The following is a 22,559-nucleotide window of genomic DNA, read 5'->3' on the forward strand; positions in this document are numbered from 1 at the left end:
TAACAGGAGAAAATGCACCCCCAAAATTTGTTGTGCAGTTTCTCCAGAATACCGCGATGCCTTATTTGTGTGAGTAAATCTACTGTTTGGGCGCATGGTAGGGCTCGAAAGGAAATTTGAATTTTTGTAAAATTTGCTGGAATAATTGGCTTATGCCATGTTGTGTTTGGAAAGCCTTTGATGTACCTAAACAGTGGAAACCCCCCCACTTGTGATCCCATTTTGGAAACCACACCTCTCAAGGATTTTATCCAGGGGTATAGTGAGCATTTCTAACCCACAGGTATGACACAGAATTTGATAACATTAGGTTGTCATATTGAATATGTCGTCATTAGTGTTGAGCGCAAGTGCTCGCTACTCCAGTTTGCAATGGGTGCTCGGGTATGCACCGAATATCGCGGGTGCTTGAGTGACATGCTGGAGTCCCTGCCCCGCATGTTTTGCAGCTGTTTGACACCCAAAAAAAAACATGCTGAGATCTGCGATACTCTGTGCATACTCGAGCATCCGATGCAAACTCGAGTAGCGAGCACTTGCGCTCATAATTAGCTGTCATATCATCATTTTTCTTTTTTACATTTGAAAACCCCCCAATTCTAACCTTAACACCAACGCTAACCCTAACACACCCCTAACCCCAACCCTAGCACTACCATATCTTCATCTCTAACCCCAACCCTAACCCTAAGCCCAAATGCAAAGAATGTAAAAAATGTAAAAAAAAAATCATAATTTTTATCTAACTAGGGGGATGACAAAGGTGGGTTTGATTTACTAATTTGTTTTATTTTGCTCACTGTGATAGGGTCTATCACAGTGATCAAAAGGAACAATAGGATAAATTTCCTATTGTTACCGGTTACTGGCTAGCAAATCTCGGCATGAGCCCTCTACTTTTCTTCCAAGAGGATAAGGCCGGGGCACTGATCAGGAGGGAACAGGGGAAAGTGGCGGTACCTGGGGTTCTTGGGGGGCATCATTTCTCTCTCCTCTGACATTTTTTTTTTGTTAGAAGAGAGAGAAATCATTGAAACAGCCTGCACGCTATTTTTTTTTTGTGATCACCGTTATTCACTGATGATCACTGTGATCGGTCACCAGAAAACGCAGCCCTGATCATGTTTTCCGGGGTCTCGACTACCCCCCCCACACACACACACACACACACACACACACACACACACACACACACACACACACACACACACAAAACAAGCCACCATACAGCTCCACCAGTGGAAAAATAAAATAGTTATAACTCTCAGAATGAAGTGATGCAGAAATAATTATTTTTTCTATAAAATAGTTTTTACTGTGTAAAAGCGCCAAAACATTAAAAAAATATATAAATGTAGTATTGCTGTAATCGTACTGACCCAAAGAATATAAATTATTACCACATGCGAAATGGCATAAAAATACCCCCAAATAAACAATTCCCTGAATTGCTGGTTTTGTTCATTCTGCCTCCCAAAAATCGGAATAGAAAGCGATCCGAGTCCAGTGTAATTCTGCTGCTTTATTATAGTAAATGGATCCCTCTGAAGTTTCATCAGAATGACACCAATCGGAAACTTAGATGGAAGCCTCAAAGTAGGTGCTCAGTGTAGAGCGTCAGATAAATGTGATCCCAAACGTTATGTAAAATGTTCCCAATAAAAGCTTCAACTTAATCCACAAAAAAAAGCAAGTCCCCACTCAGGTCCATCATCTATCAGTGGAAATATAGGGGGCCTCCACGTTACTGGTAGCATAAAGGCTCTGGAAAAGCACTATGGCTCCTGGCACCCCAAAAGAAATCCAGCGAATTCTGCGCTCCCAAATTTAAATGCCCCCCTCCGTTCTGAGCATCAGTGTGCCTAAACAACATTTAGCTTCCACAAGTTTGACGTTTCCCTAGTGATGGGCACTCTGAACTTACTGGGCATTACAATGGCAGTTTGCAATTTATTCAGTAACATCCACTGCTGCTTGTTTCTGGAAAACACACATGAAGTCAAAATTGTCACTACACCTGTAGATAATTTCCAAAATGGGGTTACTTGAGGGGGCATTCTACACTTCTAGCACTTATTGGCTCTGTATATGGAGTCCGCAAACTATTCTAGGAAAATGTGAGCTCCAGGAGGCTTGCCGTATGGCTAATCAGTCCTGTACAGCCACATATGGGGTGTTTCCACATTCCTCAGAAATTGTGGGACAAATTTTGGTGCCAATTTCTCCTTGTGAATATGTAAAATCTGGTGCTATGACACATTTTTTGTGGTAAAAATGTAATTGTTTTTTCTTCACTGCCCAATGCCCAAAATTCTGTGACACTCCTGTGATGTCAATATTATCACTGCTACCCTAGATTAATTCAGAAAGAGGTGTAGTTTGTAAAATGGGGTCACTGCTGTTTTGGCATCTCAGGGACTCTCCCAGTAAGAAATGGCACCGACAAACTAAAACAGTAAAGTCTGCTGTATAATATGGTGCTCCTTCCCTTCTGACCTGTGCACTGTGCCTGAAAAGTATTTCCCGTTTATATGTAGGGCATTGGCACACTCAGGATAAATTTTTACAACAAACGGGTCCATTTTTTCCTACAAGTCCTTAGAAAAATTAAAAACTTGTGGCTAATACAACATTTTACTGATAAAAATTTAATTATTCTTTCTTCACTGCCCAATAGTATAAAATTCTGTGAGGCACAAATGGTGTCAATATGATCATTGCACCCCTAGATTAATTCATTGGGGAGTGTAGTTTGTAAAATGAGGTCATATATTTGGGCATTCCTGCTGTTCTGGCACCTCAGGTGCTTTGCCAGTGTGACATCACATCCTCAAACCTGTCCATCAAAATATGAACTCTAATATGGCGCCTTTTACCTTCTGAGCTTTGCACTGTGCTTCAAAAGTAGTTTTCAGGGGATCTCTGTGTAGTCAATTTCTTCTGTTACCATTATGAAAACAAAAAATTGGTGCTAAAATAACGTTTTTTGTGGGAAAAATGTGTTTATTTTTCATTTTCGCAGCTTAACGTTATAAACTTCTATGAATCGCCTGGGGGTTCAAGATGCTCTCCACAGATTTAGATACATTCCTTGAGGGGTCTAGTTTCCAAAATGGTGCCACTTTTAGTTGGTTTCCACGGTTTAGGCACATCAGAGGCTCACCAAGCGCAACATGTGGTCTGCTAATGATTCCAGACATTTTTGTATTCAAAATGTCAAACGCTGCTCCTTCTTTTCCCCACATATGGGGTATCGGTGTACTCAGGAGAAATTGCACAACAATTTTTGTGCACAATTTTTTCCTGTTACCCTTGTGAAAATAGAAAAACTTGGGGCTAAAAGAACATTTGTTGTGGAAAAATTATGATTCTTTGTTTTCATGGCTCAACGTTATAAATTTCTGTGAAGCATGTGGGGATTCAAGGTGCTTACCACACATCTAGATAAGTTCCATGAGGGGTCTTGTTTCCAAAATGGGGTAATTTGTGAAGGGTTTCCACTGCTTAGGCACACCAGAGGCTCTCCAAAAGGGACAACATTATTTGAAAACCCCTACTAATTATATTAATGGTTCAACCATACGTAACAAATCCTTTTACCTTTTGTGTCTACCCCCTATTTCCTCATAGGTTGTAAGCTTGCTAGCAGTGCCCACACTCCACTTGTTTAAATTGTTGAATAATGTATTATTGCTTAACATCTTCTATAATTCGTTTACAGGGCAGATGGACTTTTTATGACAGTATTTGAAGGCCATACAATTACATGAAAAGCCTGTTAAAACTTAAGATGTACATTTATGATATTTTATTATCTTTATTCCATTTTTATAGCACTGGTTATGGTGAATGTCTCCTTGATAAGCCCAGTGGACGTGTATATGAATTTTCACATCAGTTACCTGGTATAATATACGATGCTAACAAACAATGTGAATTGATGTTTGGTAAAGGGTCACAAGTTTGCCCATATATGGTGAGTTCTTCTCTTATTTTAATTTGCAGTTAGAGTTTTAAATGCAATCTGTCAGTTTAGTATCCTGTTCTAGTATAGAGCTGAATATTATAAATATGGGTTCAAAAAGATCAAAATCAGAATGTATTTTGCCATTTGTCTAATATGACAAAGAATACACTACAGCTGCTGTAGTGAGTCTAAAGTCTAATGTATTCTTTCTACTTGGCTATGGAACAATTGTTTTGTGCTTTTTGTCTTGATGTAACATGTGCTTAGATGCCATTACACCATACACAGCTGTCTGTCCCAAGCCTTCATGTGGTTTCAGTGGGGAGATCAGCATAATACCCATGTAAAGGATTGGGCATTTCATTTCAAATTGACTGATTCTTATTTCCCTCTATATCATCTATCGGGGAAAAGTCAGGTGGATCCCATGCACTTTAGATGGTCATCCAGTTGCTCCGAAAATTGTGGGTTAAGACATCTTAAAAAGGTTATCCACTACTCCAACTCATTTACTGGATTACTATAAATGCTTAAGGATAATGCCTCTAAAGATCACCATATACGTTTTCTGCCAAGTTTCAAATTGCTTTATGCATTTCTGCTTCACTTCCTGTTTCCTGGCATCACTTCCTATCCAGATTCCTTTGCTTCCTTCTTACTATATTTCCCATCATTTATTGTGCTGAGCACACCCCCACCCATTGTGTAGCAATCAGATTGAGAAAAAACTAGGGTTAAACCTACACGTGCTGATAGTCTGTCACTCAGTCAAAAACCCCTTGGTGACCACATTCACAATTCTGCAGGTTGTTATTGGGAACAGTCCAAAATCCTGTCATCAGATACATCTCTAACAGCTCAATTAAGCTTACTTAATGCAGAGGGAAAGTTAGAGAGTATTCACAAGGTCTGGACGTCTGCTGGCTGGTAAAAAGCAAGTTGCTGTGGTTTACCCAGCATCTGTGTACAAATAATGCAATATACAGTCCCCCGCATGAGGGAGTACATCCGTTTTGAAAAGTTAGACTTTAATCAATATTTTGCTCAACACCGTTTCCAAAATTTTGTCAAGACTGAGTTACAAAGAACATTTTTTAACCTTTTTAACCCATAGCATGAAAGTAAGGTTAATAATATAATTTTCATTACAAAATCTTCAGTTTTATTCAAATTACTTGATGGAAAAATGACTACATCCCACATCAAGAACTACAGCATCTAGAATTTTATATGAGCTCCATGATTTTTAAGGACAGCACCGAGTCTTCTACGCATGGAATGAACACATTGGCAACATTTTTTTAACATTTTATCCCTCTTTTTTTTCTTGCTTTTCAATATCTATTATGGTAAAAATAATGGTGTCATTCAAAACTACAAGGCATTTTATGGCTAGGACTATGAAAAAAATAAAAATGTTTTGACTCTTAAAAGAAAGCATAACAAAAATATTTTTGCAAACATTAACTCCCAGAAAGTTAAATCAGTGAGCTTGAAACCCAAACATCACAAACCCCTTCACGACCTTAGATGCATCCATATGTCCAGGTTGGGAAGTATTTCCCGACCTTGGATATATGGATACGTCATGGCGATTTTGCCATCTAGGGTTGTACTAAGCATTTTAACTTACAGGTTCACAAAACTTTAAAACATTTAGATGTGAGAGACAAAAATTAAATTTTCCCACTAGAGTACTGTTTTACCACCAAATTTATAATTTACATAGCGAGTATTGTGAGAATGTGAGAAATTGCACCCCACAATATATTATACAATTTCTCCCAAATATGTCAGTACCCCATATGTGGTTGTACATTACTGTTTGAGCACAAGGCCGGGATCGGAAAGGAAGGAGCTCTACCCTACTTTAGAACAAATATTTCATTTGAATATATCATGGGCTCCATTAGCTGAACCCCTGAGGTGCCAGAACAGCAGAATTCCCCCCCTCAGGCGACCCCATATTGGAAACTTCACTGCCTAAGGAATTCATCTAGGGTTGCAGTGATTATTTTGCAACATTACAATGTGGAAAATAAGTATTTGATAAACACTGCCGATTTTGCAAATTTTCCTACTTACAAATAATATAGAAGTCTAATTTTTATTGAAGGGCCACTTCAACTGCGAGAGACAGAATCTTAAGAAAAATCCAGAAAATTATATTGTATGATTGTTACATAATTAATTTGCATTTTATTGTATGAAATAAGTATTTTTTACAATAGTAAAACAGAACTTAAGATTTGGTACAGACACCTTTGTTTCCAATTACAGGGGTCAGAAGTTTCCTGTAGTTCTTGACCAAGTTGACACTCACTGCAACAGGGATTTTGGCTCACTCTTTGATACAGAACTTCTCCAGATCTTTCATGTTTTGGCGTTGTCACTGGGCTACATTTAGTTTCAGCTCCCTCCAAAGATTTTCTATTGGGTTTAGGTCTGAAGACTGGCTCAGCCACTTACCTTGAAATGCTTCTTATGGAGCCACTCTTTACTTGTCCTGGCTGTGTGTTTCTTGTCATTGTCATGCTGGAAGACCCAGCCAAGACGCCATCTTCAGTGCTCTTACTGAGGGAAGGAGGTTGTTGGCCCAAATCTTGTGATAAATGACCGCATCCATCCTTCTTTCAATACGGTGCAGTCATTCTGTCCCCTTTGCACAAAGGCACCCCCAAAGTATGATGTTTCCCCCACCATTTTTCATGGTTGGGACGGTGTTCTTGGAGTTGTACTTGTCCTTCTTCTTCCTCCAAACACAGCGAGTGGAGTTGATACCAAAATGTTCAATTTTGGTCTCATCCGCTCACATGACCTTTTCCCATACCTCCAGATGGTCATTGGCAAACTTCAAATTGCCTGGGCATGTGCTGTTGTGAGCTGGGGACCTTGCGAATCTTGCAGGATTTAAATCCATGATGGCGTAGTGTGTTACTCACGGTAATGTTTGAGACTGTGGTCCCAGCTCTTTTAAGGTCATTGACCAGGTCATCCCATGTAGTTCTGGGCTAATTCATGACCTTGCATGGAGACGCAGACCAAGAAATATTGACAGTCATCTCGTGTTTCTTTCATTTTCTAATAATTGCACCAACAGTTGTTGCCTTCTCACCGAGCTGCTTGCCTATTGTCCTGTAGCCCATTCTAGCTTTATACAGGTCTACAATTATGTCCCTAGTGTCCTTAGATAGCTCTATGGTCTTGGCCATGGTGGAGAAGTATGAGTTTGATTGATTGAATGTGTGAACAGGTGTCTTTTATACAGGTAAGGAGTTAAAACAGGTGCAAGACATACAGTAACATTTAATTGGCTCACAGCTTACAATAATGCTTCCCCAGCAGGGGCAGATGTACTGCCAATGCAGCTGCACTGGGGCCCAGAAGTGCAGGGGGGACATTACAGGGCAGCTAATAATGAGGGCAGTCTGGCCTGTTTCTCTGAACCCGAGACTACGGGGTGCCCATGGCCAGATTGAACTCATGTACGGTGGGCAGGGAACGATCTCTGCAGCTCAGCTGCCTACCGGAGAAAAAAATCTGTCCTCAGCTTCCTGCCCGGCGCTTTCTCTCTGGCACAGGCACGCATGGCTGGATGACGTCAGCAACTTTGTCAGAGAAAAAGTTGCCGGCGATGACGATGCTGTCAGGGAATGGACAGAGAGGTGAGTGTTGTTGTTTGTTTGTTTGTTTTTTTTTTTTACAAATACATGGGGGAGAACAATGATGGTGGTGGGGAAGAACAGTGATGGAGGTGGGGGAAAATGATGGGGTAGGTTAGAACAATCATTAAGTTGGAAGAGAACAATGATAGGGTGGGGAGAACAGTGATGGAGGTGGGGGAAAATGATGGGGTAGGAGAGATCAATGATGGAGTTGGAAGAGAACAATGATGGGGTGGGGAGAACGATGATGAGGTGGGGGAGGACAATGAGGGGTTGCGAAGAACAATGATAGAGGTGGGGGAGAACAATGATGCAGGTGGGGAGAACAGTGATGGAGGTGGGGGAGAACAATGATGGAGGTGGGAGAGGACAGTGATGAATGTGTGGGGAGAGGACAATGATGGATGTGGGGGAGAGGACAATAATGGGATGTGGAGGAGAGGACAATGATGGGATATGGGAGAGAGGACAATGATAGGAGGTGGGGGAGTGGACAGTGATGAGGTGGTACAGAGGACAGCAATGGGAGTGGGGTAGAACAATGATGGATGAGGGGGAGAGGACAATGATAGAGCTGTGGGAGAGAACAATGAGGGCCAGAGGGAGAGGACAATGAGGGGGGTGTATTGGAATGGGAGTAAGGGGGACTTATAATGGACTTATGAACAGGGTAAGTGGGAGGGGACTTTAGATATGGATTTAAAATGAATTAAAATGAGAGTGCTAAGTCCCCGATAGCTTCCTCAACCATCCACAATTCATTATGACACTATCAGGGGCTTAAAATGGGGAGAGGAGGGGGTACGGTGCAGTGGACACTTTATAATGAACTGAGTGATGGGAAAAGACACTGTCAGGGACTTGTGATGAATTGGGAGGTGGCTGAGGATGTTTAGTACCTGATTATGTCTTTTCCCACCCTAAATTATGATGCCACCAAGTACTTATAATGAATTGTGGGACACAGGACAGGGACTAAGGCTATGTACACATGTTCAGGATTTTCAGGAGAAAATTCTGCTGCATGTCCTAATGTGTTGGCATGAAGAATACTGCATAAAATACATTTTTCCACATTTCTTACATGCTTATGTTGCGTATTTTCGCCAACTCATTAGTATGGGTGAAATACGCTGCAAGAATTGACATTAGGCTATGGCCACACTATCAGTATTTGTTCAGTATTTTTTCTCAACATTTGTAAGTCATAACCGAGTGAGGAACAATCAGGGGACAAGGTATCATATAAACAAGTGCACCAATTCTGCATTATTTTCCATAACAAAAACGTAGTGTTTGCACATAGCCATAAAGTTTATTGGTGAGTCTGAATAATTTATATTATTGGGTGGCCGAGATTATAGTTAATGGGTGGGGAACAGTGCTGCTTATCACTTTATATTTTGATTGATGCGTGGCTAATCGTATGTTAATGGTGGGGTACATATATGTATTCAGGGGTGCAGTGCGAGGGGGATACATGTATATATACAATGTATGTGACCTTGTTATTTTCATGGCTGCGACGATCATCATGACAAGATGAGTCGTGACTGGAAGATGTCATCATGAGGGTCTGACCAGATGAAGAAGAAACAGCAGAAAATGACTAATCAGTCAAGATATCAGTGGTAAGTTCCTGTATGTAAATATTATTCTGTATCTGCACTGTGTAACTAGGAGTGATAATGTTATCTGTAAAATCCCTTAAGGGGGCTTTACACATAGCGATATCATAATTCTATGATATCGCTAGCAATATCGCTAAAGCGTCACTGATTTTGTGACGCAGCAGCGATATTGCTAGTGATATCGCTACATGTGATACTTACCTCCGACCGGCTCCCCCACTGGCTATCGCTGATCGCGCAAGAACATCCTGGGCCGTTTCTCCTCGGCGCCAGCAGGAAGCCGCCGCCGAGAAGCGGCCCAGGACGCGTGGACGCGGGCGGAGGACGTCATCGCCGCGTCTGACAGGTAAGTAATGACCGCTGCTGTGTCGCTGCTGAGATCTGCCTGTTTGGCAGCTCACTCGCGACCATTTAGCGATGCTCCAGCGATCCTGACTGGGTCATATCGTGGTCGGGATCGCTGGTGCATCGCTAAATGAAACGGGGCCCTTTGGCCACATTCTCACATTTGTGTGAAATATCCTTGTGCTGCCAGATTTTTTTATCGGACGGCACGCGGACTCATAGAGTTTTATAGATCCCTTCACACATCCTTGAAAATCATGGCTCTGAAAATGAGAGCCATGAGGGTCAGAGAATGTGTTAGGCGTTGGGATTCTCCCTCTGCACAGGAGGAATCCCAAGCCATGTCTTCTCCTGCAGTCTCCCATTCAGTCACGGCTGCAGCGGATCCTGCTCAGCAGAGACGTCGGTCTCACCATATTGCTCAGACCCGTGCTGTGCGATTCATTGCTGCTGCCTCACCAGGTTTAGCTATAGCAATCAACAGCAAACAGCAGCGAGCAGTCGTTCCTGAGACTAAGAAAGGATTTCGCTCTACTGAACATGCTTGTGAGGTAGCAACCTCTCATTGGTGGTCGTCGGTCAGCTGCTCAGGTCCTCAAGCGAGCCTGGGTTGGTCCACTAGCAAGGTCCTGGAAGACTGGGATCTATAAAAGGATCTCATAGCCACACGGCCGTGCGCTAGTATAGACCATGTGGTGTGTGTGTTGTATGCACAAATGATTTTCTCTGGTCACTGACTCATTATGAAACCCCTACCCTTGGTATGCATGTGTTGTTCAGCCCTGCCAGCTAGTGCCTAGGCTGATAGTGCAGGTAGGAGGCAGAGTCGGTGCCTAGCATCAGCGCCAAGTAGTAGCATCGCCTGTGCAACGCTGTGCGCATAGTGGGTCCGGTCAGTCTCTAGCCCCAGCATTCTAGGGGTTGAGCCTAGAGATCTCACTTCCACCATATCTGCTGTGCCCTGTGACGTTCAACAGGAAACAGCTTTTTTTTACGTTGTTGCTGCGGCTCTGTGGAGCAACAGAGTTCGATGCTGTTCACACTGGGTGACATTTAACCCGCGTATTTTCGCTGCTCAACCGCCATCTTGTTCCTCCATTACTTAGCAGCAGGTTCCATCTCTGCACGCTGGACCCCGGGTTGCGAACGCACCTTATTAGTATACTTTATTTGGTGCATTCCGCCAACCCTAACAGAATGTCCTGTTATGATCCGATTTTGACACTCAATGTGTCTGTAAAAGCGAGCAGCACACTGACACTGCACATGGATACAGGAATGTATTCTTATTATGTATAGCACATTCCCTTAGTATATAGTATACTCACTTATTAGGTATAGCATAGTCCCTTAGTATATAGTGTATTAATTTATTATATATAGCGCTCGACCTTAATTACTTAGTTTCCTCTTTTATTATGTATAACATCATCCCTTATTATGTACCATCTTCTCTAGTTATATATGGTGCTGTCCGTCCCTTATTAAATAGCTTCCTCCGCTATTATGTACAGTGCTGTCCCTTTCATAATGTATTCTTGTTATCCACAGCGCCCTCTTTTATATAGTCCTTGTAAGGAAAACAAAACACGAGAGAACCAGGGGCTCATGGATATCACCCTGCCGTCACCAATCTGTGACGGAGCTTCCACAGTCGCAGCTCTCTTGTGCCCCCTTACCCTCAGGTCAGTAAGCAAACTGCACCTAGGATAAGTAATCGCCGGAGAGTTATTGGGGCACTCTGCAGTGAGGGCGGTATATATATCACCAGTCCCAGGCCGGGATTATATATAAACCTCCGATCCATCACTGCCAGGATCCCCAATAACATCAGAACGGTATGCTGCCACCAGTTCCTCGTTAGAGATAAGCCCAGTCAGAAGCTTATATCGGGTCAGAAACCAACCCCAGGTAGCGTATAAGTACTAGCCGGACTCACGGACGTTGGAAATCAGGTTTTGAGATAAAAGAGCAGCCCAAAATTAATTGATATTTTAATTTCCGAAAGGCGCACTAGACACTACAAATATATACAGATATTACAGTCAGAGGTACAGATAAAAGTAGGGTACAGGTTGGGAATAGCAGTTAGCTGTATGCGTTAAGTTATTGTTTCTTATAGCATGTGGGCCCCAGGGAAGCGCTCAAGTGCACAGGTACTTCCTTAGTTCCTGGTCTGTCTCCACACGTAACGTGACGTGGCTCGCATGGTAGAACAAAGATGGGGCCAAAAGCGTGTAGCTAGTTTTTAACCCTTTGCGTGCCCCCTCCCATATTTGCCACCACTAGAGTTGAGCGACTTTTGGTTTTTTAGGGTCGCGTTTCGTTTCGTGAAACCCGACTTTTCCAAAAGTCGGGTCGAGCAAGATCGTCCGATTATAGGGAAAAGTCGGGGTCGTCCCGAAACACGAAACCCAATGTAAGTCAATGGGGAATAAAAGTCGGCAGTGAGAGGAGGACAGGAAACACACCTACAGTGCCCATTTGAATGCCAAAAGCATAAATTCTTCTTTCTTAAGCTTGTCAACCTTAATTAACTTCATAATACAAGTTACGCACTGAAAAATGGGGGTTATTTGGCTACAAACTGTGGGGGGGGAGGGCTGGCTCCAGGTTTTCATGTGCCCTGGGCGAAAGAGCGCCCCTTTAACACATACAACAACTCATCATGCTCCGATACGGCAGAGAAATAGCGGTATAGTCCAATGAAAAATACCTCACTTTTTACATCTCATGACGAGGCCCATCTATTTCTCCATACAGAATCATTGGTCCCATATAATGTTTGAAACAGTATATGATGAGCTCCACATAATGCTACAGTATATGTTGGTCCCCATGGATGAAGCTCCACTGTCTTATGGGCCCAAATAATGCTCCAAACATAATGGGCCCCATTTCTAATGCTCTAGTGTATAATGGGCCCTGTAAATGCTGCTCCAGTGTCTGATGTCCACCTTTGGAATGTTCCAGTGTATGGTGGGCCCCATCTATCATTCTCCAGAGTATAGTGCTCCCCAAAAATTGCTGTCCCAACATTGAAAACAATCAAATAAGTCTCCTCGCTAGGGAATCCCTGTACTTGTCTGGACAGGTGCTGTAGCTTGCTTAACAGCTCGCCAGCCGTTCTCACGCCCAGTATGGATTACACGTGATTGCACAAAGGTTAGAAAGGGTACCGTATCCCCGGATAACATGTATGGATAGCGTACACATTCAAAATATATGTCTCAGGAGGCAGGCTCAGACGGTGTTAGGCCCAGTATGGATTGCACGTGATTGCGCAAAGGTTAGAAAGGGTACCGTATCCCTGGATAACATGTATGGATAGCGTACACATTCAAAATATATGTCTATACAGCATGAGGCAGGCTCAGACGGTGTTAGGCCCAGTATGGATTGCACGTGATTGCACAAAGGTTAGAAAGGGTACCGTATCCCTGGATAACATGTATGGATAGCGTACACATTCAAAATATGTCTATACAGCATGAGGCAGGCTCAGACGGTGTTAGGCCCAGTATGGATTGCACGTGATTGCACAATGGTTAGAAAGGGTACCGTATCCCTGGATAACATGTATGGATAGCGTACACATTCAAAATATGTCTCAGGAGGCAGGCTCAGACGGTGTTAGGCCCAGTATGGATTGCACGTGATTGCACAAAGGTTAGAAAGGGTACCGTATCCCCGGATAACATGTATGGATAGCGTACACATTCAAAATATATGTCTATACAGCATGAGGCAGGCTCAGACGGTGTTAGGCCCAGTATGGATTGCACGTGATTGCACAAAGGTTAGAAAGGGTACCGTATCCCTGGATAACATGTATGGATAGCGTACACATTCAAAATATATGTCTCAGGAGGCAGGCTCAGACGGTGTTAGGCCCAGTATGGATTGCACGTGATTGCACAAAGGTTAGAAAGAGTACCGTATCCCTGGATAACATGTATGGATAGCGTACACATTCAAAATATATGTCTATACAGCATGAGGCAGGCTCAGACGGTGTTAGGCCCAGTATGGATTGCACGTGATTGCACAAAGGTTAGAAAGGGTACCGTATCCCTGGATAACATGTATGGATAGCGTACACATTCAAAATATATGTCTATACAGCATGAGGCAGGCTCAGACGGTGTTAGGCCCAGTATGGATTGCACGTGATTGCACAAAGGTTAGAAAGGGTACCGTATCCCTGGATAACATGTATGGATAGCGTACACATTCAAAATATATGTCTCAGGAGGCAGGCTCAGACGGTGTTAGGCCCAGTATGGATTGCACGTGATTGCACAAAGGTTAGAAAGGGTACCGTATCCCCGGATAACATGTATGGATAGCGTACACATTCAAAATATGTCTCAGGAGGCAGGCTCAGACGGTGTTAGGCCCAGTATGGATTGCACGTGATTGCACAAAGGTTAGAAAGGGTACTGTATCCCTGGATATCATGTATGGATAGCGTACACATTCAAAATATATGTCTATACAGCATGAGGCAGGCTCAGACGGTGTTAGGCCCAGTATGGATTGCACGTGATTGCACAAAGGTTAGAAAGGGTACCGTATCCCTGGATAACATGTATGGATAGCGTACACATTCAAAATATATGTCTATACAGCATGAGGCAGGCTCAGACGGTGTTAGGCCCAGTATGGATTGCACGTGATTGCACAAAGGTTAGAAAGGGTACCGTATCCCCGGATAACATGTATGGATAGCGTACACATTCAAAATATATGTCTATACAGCATGAGGCAGGCTCAGACGGTGTTAGGCCCAGTATGGATTGCACGTGATTGCACAAAGGTTAGAAAGGGTACCGTATCCCTGGATAACATGTATGGATAGCGTACACATTCAAAATATATGTCTCAGGAGGCAGGCTCAGACGGTGTTAGGCCCAGTATGGATTGCACGTGATTGCACAAAGGTTAGAAAGGGTACCGTATCCCCGGATAACATGTATGGATAGCGTACACATTCAAAATATATGTCTCAGGAGGCAGGCTCAGACGGTGTTAGGCCCAGTATGGATTGCACGTGATTGCACAAAGGTTAGAAAGGGTACCGTATCCCCGGATAACATGTATGGATAGCGTAAACATTCAAAATATATGTCTCAGGAGGCAGGCTCAGACGGTGTTAGGCCCAGTATGGATTGCACGTGATTGCACAAAGGTTAGAAAGGGTACCGTATCCCTGGATAACATGTATAGATAGCGTACACATTCAAAATATATGTCTATACAGCATGAGGCAGGCTCAGACGGTGTTAGGCCCAGTATGGATTGCACGTGATTGCACAAAGGTTAGAAAGGGTACCGTATCCCTGGATAACATGTATGGATAGCGTACACATTCAAAATATATGTCTATACAGCATGAGGCAGGCTCAGACGGTGTTAGGCCCAGTATGGATTGCACGTGATTGCACAAAGGTTAGAAAGGGTACCGTATCCCTGGATAACATGTATGGATAGCGTACACATTCAAAATATATGTCTCAGGAGGCAGGCTCAGACGGTGTCAGGCACAGTATGGATTTGACGGCCCAGATTACACAGCGGAGGAGCAGGGAGAGGTAACGATTGCAAATGCTGGGGCCCTGCCCAAGCAAGGGGGGCCCACTCGTGGGCGTCGGTACTGGCACTGGGCCCCTCATAGTACAGCGATGTGTCTGACGGCGGGTGTGCACCACCACCGTCAGAGACACTTGATTGCACTATGAGGGACCCTGTGCCAGTGCCCGCGCCCAAGAGTCGGCCTACCCACCTGTCCAGGGCAACGGCACTCGCACGGTGTCGTGCGGTAGGTGGTGACCCCGGCCATGGGGGGGGAGGCAGCACAGTTAGGGAGTTTTAGAAAGTGGCATATGTTGATGTTGGAAATTCAGCTGATGCAAAAGGCGAAATAGGTGAAGTACCAGGAAGAGGTGGACCAAAGCAAGCCATTTTTCTGTCACCCTATGTGTCATCAGGGGAAGGTGGGACAAAATCCTTGGAAACCCATGCTTGGTTCATTTTAATGAAGGTTAGATCATCCACATTTTGGGTTGACAGACGGGTCCTTTTTTCTGTCAGGATTGATCCAGCTGCACTGAAGACTCTTTCCGATAGCACACTTGCAGCTGGGCAAGCGAGCTCCTGTAAGGCATATTGGGCCAATTCAGGCCAGGTGTCCAGTTTAGCGGCCCAATAGTCAAAGGGGAATGACCTGTGTGGGAGAACATCGATATGGGAGGAAAAGTAGTTTGTAACCATAGTTGACAACTGCTGTCTCCTGTCACTTTCCATCGATGCAGTATTACCAGTTGTGTGAGCGGTATTTGAAAAATCAGTCCACAACATTGTCATGAAACCCCTGTCTCCAACGCCACTTCTGCTGTGTGCACCACGAACACCTCTGCCAAGCTGCCCCCGGCCCGTACGGCTCGTGTGAGAACCATCACCGCTGCTGTGTGCTGGGAATGCCTCAAGCAACCGATTTACCAGAGTTGCTTGTTTATTAGCCAATATTAGGTCAAGGTTCTCCTGTGGCATGATGTTTTGTAATTTGCCTTTATAGCGTGGATCCAGGATGCTGGCCAACCAGTAGTCGTCATCGTTCATCATTTTGGCAATGCGGGGGTCCCTTTTTAGGATCCGCAAGGCATAATCTGACATGTGGGCCAATGTTCCCGGTGTCAATGATGCACTGCGAGTGCTGGGTGGAGGAGCACTTTCTGGCAAATCCACATCCCTCCAGTCACGCACAAACCCTGTACCAGACCTTGCCACGCCAACATTTTCACTTGCCCCACGAGATGCATCCTCCTCCCCTAAGTAATCATCCCCATCATCATCCTCCTCCTCTTCTTCCTCCACCTCGTCCAGGAGAGGTCCCTGAGCAGACAATGGCTGAATGTCATCAAGGATTCCCTCCTCCTCTTCCTCCTCATCAATATTGGCTGCAGATGCCTGCTCCTTAAGGTGCGTCAAAGTTTGCATGAGCAGACGCATAAGTGGGATGCTCATGCTTAGGATGGCGTCGTCTGCGCTTACCAGCCGTGTGCATTCCTCAAAACACTGAAGGACTTTACAAAGGTCTTTCAGCTTCGACCACTGCACACCTGTCAACTCCATGTCTGCTCTCAAAGTGCCTGGCCGTGTATCCTCCCACAAATGCATAATGGCCTGCCTCTGCTCGCACAGCCACTCCACCATGTGCAGGGTGGAGTTCCACCTTGTTGCAATGTCGATAATGAGGCGGTGGTTGGGAAGGTGGAGCAATCGCTGCAGCTTCTGCATACGAACGGAGTGTACAGGCGACCGGCGGATGTGCGCGCACAGTCTTCGCACCTTCTGGAGCAGGGCTGTTAACTCCGGATAATTTTTGAGGAAGCACTGCACCACCAGGTTCAAGGTGTGAGCCAAGCAAGGTATGTGGCTGAGTTTTGAAAGGGCTATGGCTGCCACAAAATTACGGCCGTTATCACTAACTACTTTGCCTGCCTCAAGATGTACACTGCCCAGCCATGACTCAGTTTGTCGCTTCAAGTACTCGGCCAGCACCTCGGCGGTGTGTCTGTCGCCCAAACACATCATCTGCAACACAGCCTGCTGACGCTTTCCACTAGCTGCTCGATAGGGGGACACATCGTGTGCAACAGTGGCAGCTGCAGATGTAGTGCTCGTACGACTGCGCTCTGTGGACGAGCTTTCGCTTCTGGAGGAGGAGGAGGAGGAGGGTCGAACGCCTACAGCCAACTGTTTCCTATACCGTGGGCTAGGCAGCACTGTCCCACCACCGCTGTCCCCTGTGGACCCTGCATCCACCACATTAACCCAGTGCGCAGTGATGGACACGTAACGGCCCTGGCCATGCCGACTGGACCATGCATCAGTTGTGAGGTGCACCTTTCCGCTCACTGACTGCTTGAGTGCATGGACAATGCGGTCTTTCACATGATGGTGGAGGGCTGGGATGGCTTTGCGAGAGAAGTGGCGACTGGGTAGGTCATAGCGTGGTACTGCATAGGCCATGAGTTCGCGGAAAGCTGTGCTTTCCACCAACCGAAAGGGCATCATCTCAAACGAGATTAGTTTGGCAATGTGGGCGTTCAAATCCAGTGTACGCGGATGAGAGACTGAGTACTTTCTTGACCTACTCATAGTGTCTGGGAGGGTGAGCTGGACTTGAGAGCTGCATATGGTGGAAGTAGCAGTGGACAGGGTGGACTGAGAGAGGGTTGATGATGGTGATGGAGTTGGTGTTCTTTCTGATGGCCTAGAATCAGTCTTTCGTTGATATAACAGTGGGATTCCCTGACTGCTGTGGTCTTGCAACGACACCTCAACATTTGCTGCTGTGCTAACCGGTGGGCTTACAGTGGGGGAAACAATGTAGCGTTGCTGACTACCTTCGTTGTGATCAGTTACACATGTGGCACTTGAGGTTTGGTGTTGTGTCCACGCTTGCAAGTGCATGCTGGTTAAATGTCTAAGCATGCAACTGGTATTCAAATTTTTCAGATTTTTCCCTTGGCTAAAGGTCTTTGCGCACTTCTTACAGATAACCTTGGCCTGATCATGAGGATTTTGTTCAAAAAAGTGCCACACTGCACTCTTCCTACTTTGGCAGACATTTTGCGGCCTAGCACGCTGTGATCTTTTGACCCTCTGGACAAGCTGTCCAGCAACTCTTTTGATGTTTGGAACCTGTCTTTGGAGTGCTCCGGGCCTGCCAGATAACAGCTGTTGCGATGTCGATGTCTGCTGTGGATGCTCCTCATCTGAGCTATTGGAAGCAGCACCCTCTTCCCCCAATGGATGCCAATCTGGGTCAACAACTGGGTCATCCATCACCTCCTCTTCTATGTCATGTGCACCTTCCTCTGTGTCACCGTGTATGGTGGTATAGTGTGCGGGAAGGGGCACCTGAGTCTCATCAGGGTCAGAATCTGGCTCTGTACACTGCGAGGACAATGTAGTGCTCTGAGTGAATGTACCAGCAGAATCATCCATCAGCGGCTGTGCATCAGTGCACTCCATGTCAGATTCATCTTGGCCTGGGTAATTCACCATTTGACTTGATAATTCAGGCATGGTATGTGAAAACAGCTCCATGGAGTAATCAGTAGTATGGCCTGCGTCATCCTTCAATCTTGGTTGGGGTGAAGGACACAAGGAAAGGTGTGGTTCATGAACATGAGCCTCCAATGACGACTCAGTGCTTTTACTTTTTACAACTGAAGAAGAGGAGGCGATAGAGCTGGAGGCTGAGTCAGCAATGTAAGACAAAACTTTTTCTTGATGCTCTGGCTTTAAAAGCGGTTTGCCAACTCCTAGAAAACTAAGCGTTCGAGGCCTTATGTAGCCAGACGATGACGCAGGGTCAGCACCTCCTGCATTCGGTCCTATTTTGCTCTTGCCACTACCATCAGATCCACACCAACACCATCATTACCAGCTGCCAACCCCCGCCCAATTCCACGGCCTCTTCCACCAGCCTTCCTCATTTTTGGTAGAAATGTAGACAAAATCCAACAAACTATATAGTAATGTAAAACAAGGTACAAGGTGTCTATAGGACAGGGGAGATTTTGAATTTCTGCACACACTTTTGGACACTGGACACTTTTGGATTGTGTGAGGCCCACTGATATCTGAGCGCTATGTGACAGGCTCGATGGCACTGCTGTGACAAAAGTGACTAGAGGATAAGGGAGATTTTGAATATCTGCACACACTTTTGGACACTGGACACTTTTGGATTGTGTGAGACCCACTGATAGCTGAGCGCTATGTGACAGGCTCGATGGCACTGCTGTGACAAAAGTGACTAGAGGAAAAGGGAGATTTTGAATTTCTGCACACACTTGTGGACAGTGGACACTTTTGGATTGTGTGAGGCCCACTGATATCTGAGCGCTATGTGACAGGCTCGATGGCACAGCTGTGACCAAAGTGACGAGAGGATAAGGGAGATTTTGAATATCTGCACACACTTGTGGACAGTGGACACTTTTAGATTGTGTGAGGCCCACTGATATCTGAGCGCTATGTGACAGGCTCGATGGCACTGCTGTGACAAAAGTGACTAGAGGATAAGGGAGATTTTGAATATCTGCACACACTTTTGGACACTGGACACTTTTGGATTGTGTGAGGCCCACTGATATCTGAGCGCTATGTGACAGGCTCGATGGCACTGCTGTGACAAAAGTGACTAGAGGATAAGGGAGATTTTGAATATCTGCACACACTTTTGGACACTGGACACTTTTGGATTGTGTGAGGCCCACTGATATCTGAGCGCTATGTGACAGGCTCGATGGCACTGCTGTGACAAAAGTGACTAGAGGATAAGGGAGATTTTGAATATATGCACACACTTTTGGACACTGGACACTTTTGGATTGTGTGAGGCCCACTGATATCTGAGTGCTATGTGACAGGCTCGATGGCACTGCTGTGACAAAAGTGACTAGAGGATAAGGGAGATTTTGAATATCTGCACACACTTTTGGACACTGGACACTTTTGGATTGTGTGAGGCCCACTGATATCTGAGCGCTATGTGACAGGCTCGATGGCACTGCTGTGACAAAAGTGACTAGAGGATAAGGGAGATTTTGAGTTTCTGCACACACTTGTGGACAGTGGACACTTTTGGATTGTGTGAGGCCCACTGATATCTGAGCGCTATGTGACAGGCTCGATGGCACAGCTGTGACAAAAGTGACGAGGATAAGGGAGATTTTGAATCTCTGCACACACTTTTGGACACTGGACACTTTTGGATTGTGTGAGGCCCAATGAATATCTGAGCGCTATGTGACAGGCTCGATGGCACAGCTGTGACAAAAGTGACTAGAGGATAAGGGAGATTGGATTGCTTTTAAAAAAGCAGTTTGCGGAGCAGTGGGTAAACAGCAATGCCAGCCTGTCAGGAAGCCATAGAAGGCAGCCCAACAACCAACACCACTGATACACCACTATATAGCCTCCCCTTGCACTGCACACACAGTGACTGGTGTGTTGTGCAGGCCAAATTGCTAGCAGCAGAAGCAGTTTTTTTTTCTTCTCAGCAGGACAAAAAAAAAAATTGGGATTGCTTTTAAAAAAGCAGTTTGCGGAGCAGTGGGTAAACAGCAATGCCAGCCTGTCAGGAAGCCTTAAAAGGCAGCCCAACAACCAACACCACTGATACACCACTATATAGCCTCCCCTTGCACTGCACACACAGTGACTGGTGTGTTGTGCAGGCCAAATCGCTAGCAGCAGAAGCAGTTGTTTTGTCTTCTTCCCTGCCTAACGCTCTCCCTACAGAATCAGCAGCAACCTCTCCCTATACTAAGATCGGCAGAAGTAAGATGGCGGTCGGCGTGCACGCCCTTTTATACCCCCCTGTGACGCCCACCAAAGCAAGCCAATCACTTGCATGCCCTTCTGAAAGATGGTGGTGACCCGTGCCTATGTCATCACGTTGCCCACAGTGTCCGTGGATCCTGATTGGCTGAAAAAGAGCGCAAAACAAACTTTTGAAACGCGACTTTGGCGCGTAAGTCGCCGACCTCGTGGCCGACCTCATCTTAGGGTCGGGTTTCGTTTCATGAAACCCGACTTTGCCAAAAGTCGGCGACTTTTGAATTTTTTCGACCCGTTTCGCTCAACTCTAGCCACCACCCCTCTTGGTTAGACTGAATTCTCCTCCCTTGATCTCCTCGCTGAAATAATTCCCAATATCTCCGATGGGTCATAACTTCCTAGCTGGAGGTCCAAACAGGAAGACTGACATCTCAACGGGTTCTTTGGGGCTGGACCGATACGGGTCAGCTAAGTGGTTTTGGATGGCCAGTTACGATAGCTCGGCATCCGGGACAGCTAGAGCAATATGAGATGCAGGGGTGCGTGCAGGGAGCTCCCAGGGTTCTTGTGATACATTGGACTTAACCCTGAGATGCACAGTACTTTCATAATCCATCTCTAGATATCGGTGCCAAATAGTCTAGTGTTTTCTCTTGAAGTAAGCAGCCTTGCACAAAAGACAGCAGGGGATCCTAGCTCTACTCCTCCTTGCCTCATTAACACATGGTTTCTAATTCACTGGCCATAAAGGGCATGTCACACTAAGAGATATCGCTAGCAATATCGCTATAACTAGTGACGTTATAGCGATATTGCTAGCGATATCTCTGTGTCTGATACTTACCTACGACCGGCTCCCCTGCTGGTTATCGCTGATCGCGCGAGAACGTTCAGGACTGTTTCTCGTCGTCAGCTTCCTGTGGCGCTTCCTGCTGTGAGGACGAGCGACGCGTGGAGCCGGGCGGGAGGACGCAGGATCGCCTGGTGAGACAGGTAAGTAGCGATCCCCGTCCCCAGCGATGTTGCTAGTGAGATCTGCCTATGTGGCAGCTCACTAGCGACCACTTAGCGATGTACCAGCGATCCTGACCGCGTCATATCGCTGGTCGGGATCGCTGGTACATCGCTAAGTGTGACAGTACCTTTAGGCAAAGGTTCCTATCTTTTGAGATTTTGTACTTCTCCCAAGGGTGGGGGCCACATCTCAGGAGTGGCGGGAGATCCCTGGATATGCTATGGGGCCTAAATTCATAAATCCAAAATGGAATCTCCCTTGTCCCTCACACAGTCCTCTTCTGTTAGATATAAAATGACTACTGATGGAGCAGTATCTGACCAGAAGACCAGTCCATCAGCTCTTCCTTCAGAAAAGTTTTCCCATGCTCCATCAGCCATATATGCTTGTGTTTGGCTATATATATATATATATATATATATATATATATATATTGTAATGTTCCACACTATGAGTGGGCGTAGAGTACTCGCTTGGGTGGTCCTTGAGGTAGATACCAGGACGCTTAGGGTTTAAAAAAAGTCCATTCGGTTTATTAAATACAACATAAACTGCTCCTCAGGAGCTTAGTATTC

At 45.3% G+C, this 22,559-nt stretch overlaps 1 protein-coding gene across 1 annotated transcript in view; it reads left to right on the plus strand.

Annotated features, from left to right (window-relative positions):
• ADAMTS20 (ADAM metallopeptidase with thrombospondin type 1 motif 20) overlaps positions 1-22,559 on the plus strand; it is a 266,796-nt gene that overhangs the window by 154,807 nt on the left and 89,430 nt on the right. The window contains exon 10 of the mRNA XM_073573240.1: positions 3,835-3,976. Coding sequence (XP_073429341.1) covers positions 3,835-3,976 — 142 coding nt within the window. The remainder of the gene's footprint in view (positions 1-3,834; positions 3,977-22,559) is intronic.

The sequence above is a fragment of the Dendrobates tinctorius genome, unplaced genomic scaffold, assembly GCF_039654945.1.
Source record: "Dendrobates tinctorius isolate UK_male_01 unplaced genomic scaffold, ASM3965494v1 ptg000035l, whole genome shotgun sequence".
Classification (NCBI taxonomy): Eukaryota; Metazoa; Chordata; class Amphibia; order Anura; family Dendrobatidae; genus Dendrobates; species Dendrobates tinctorius.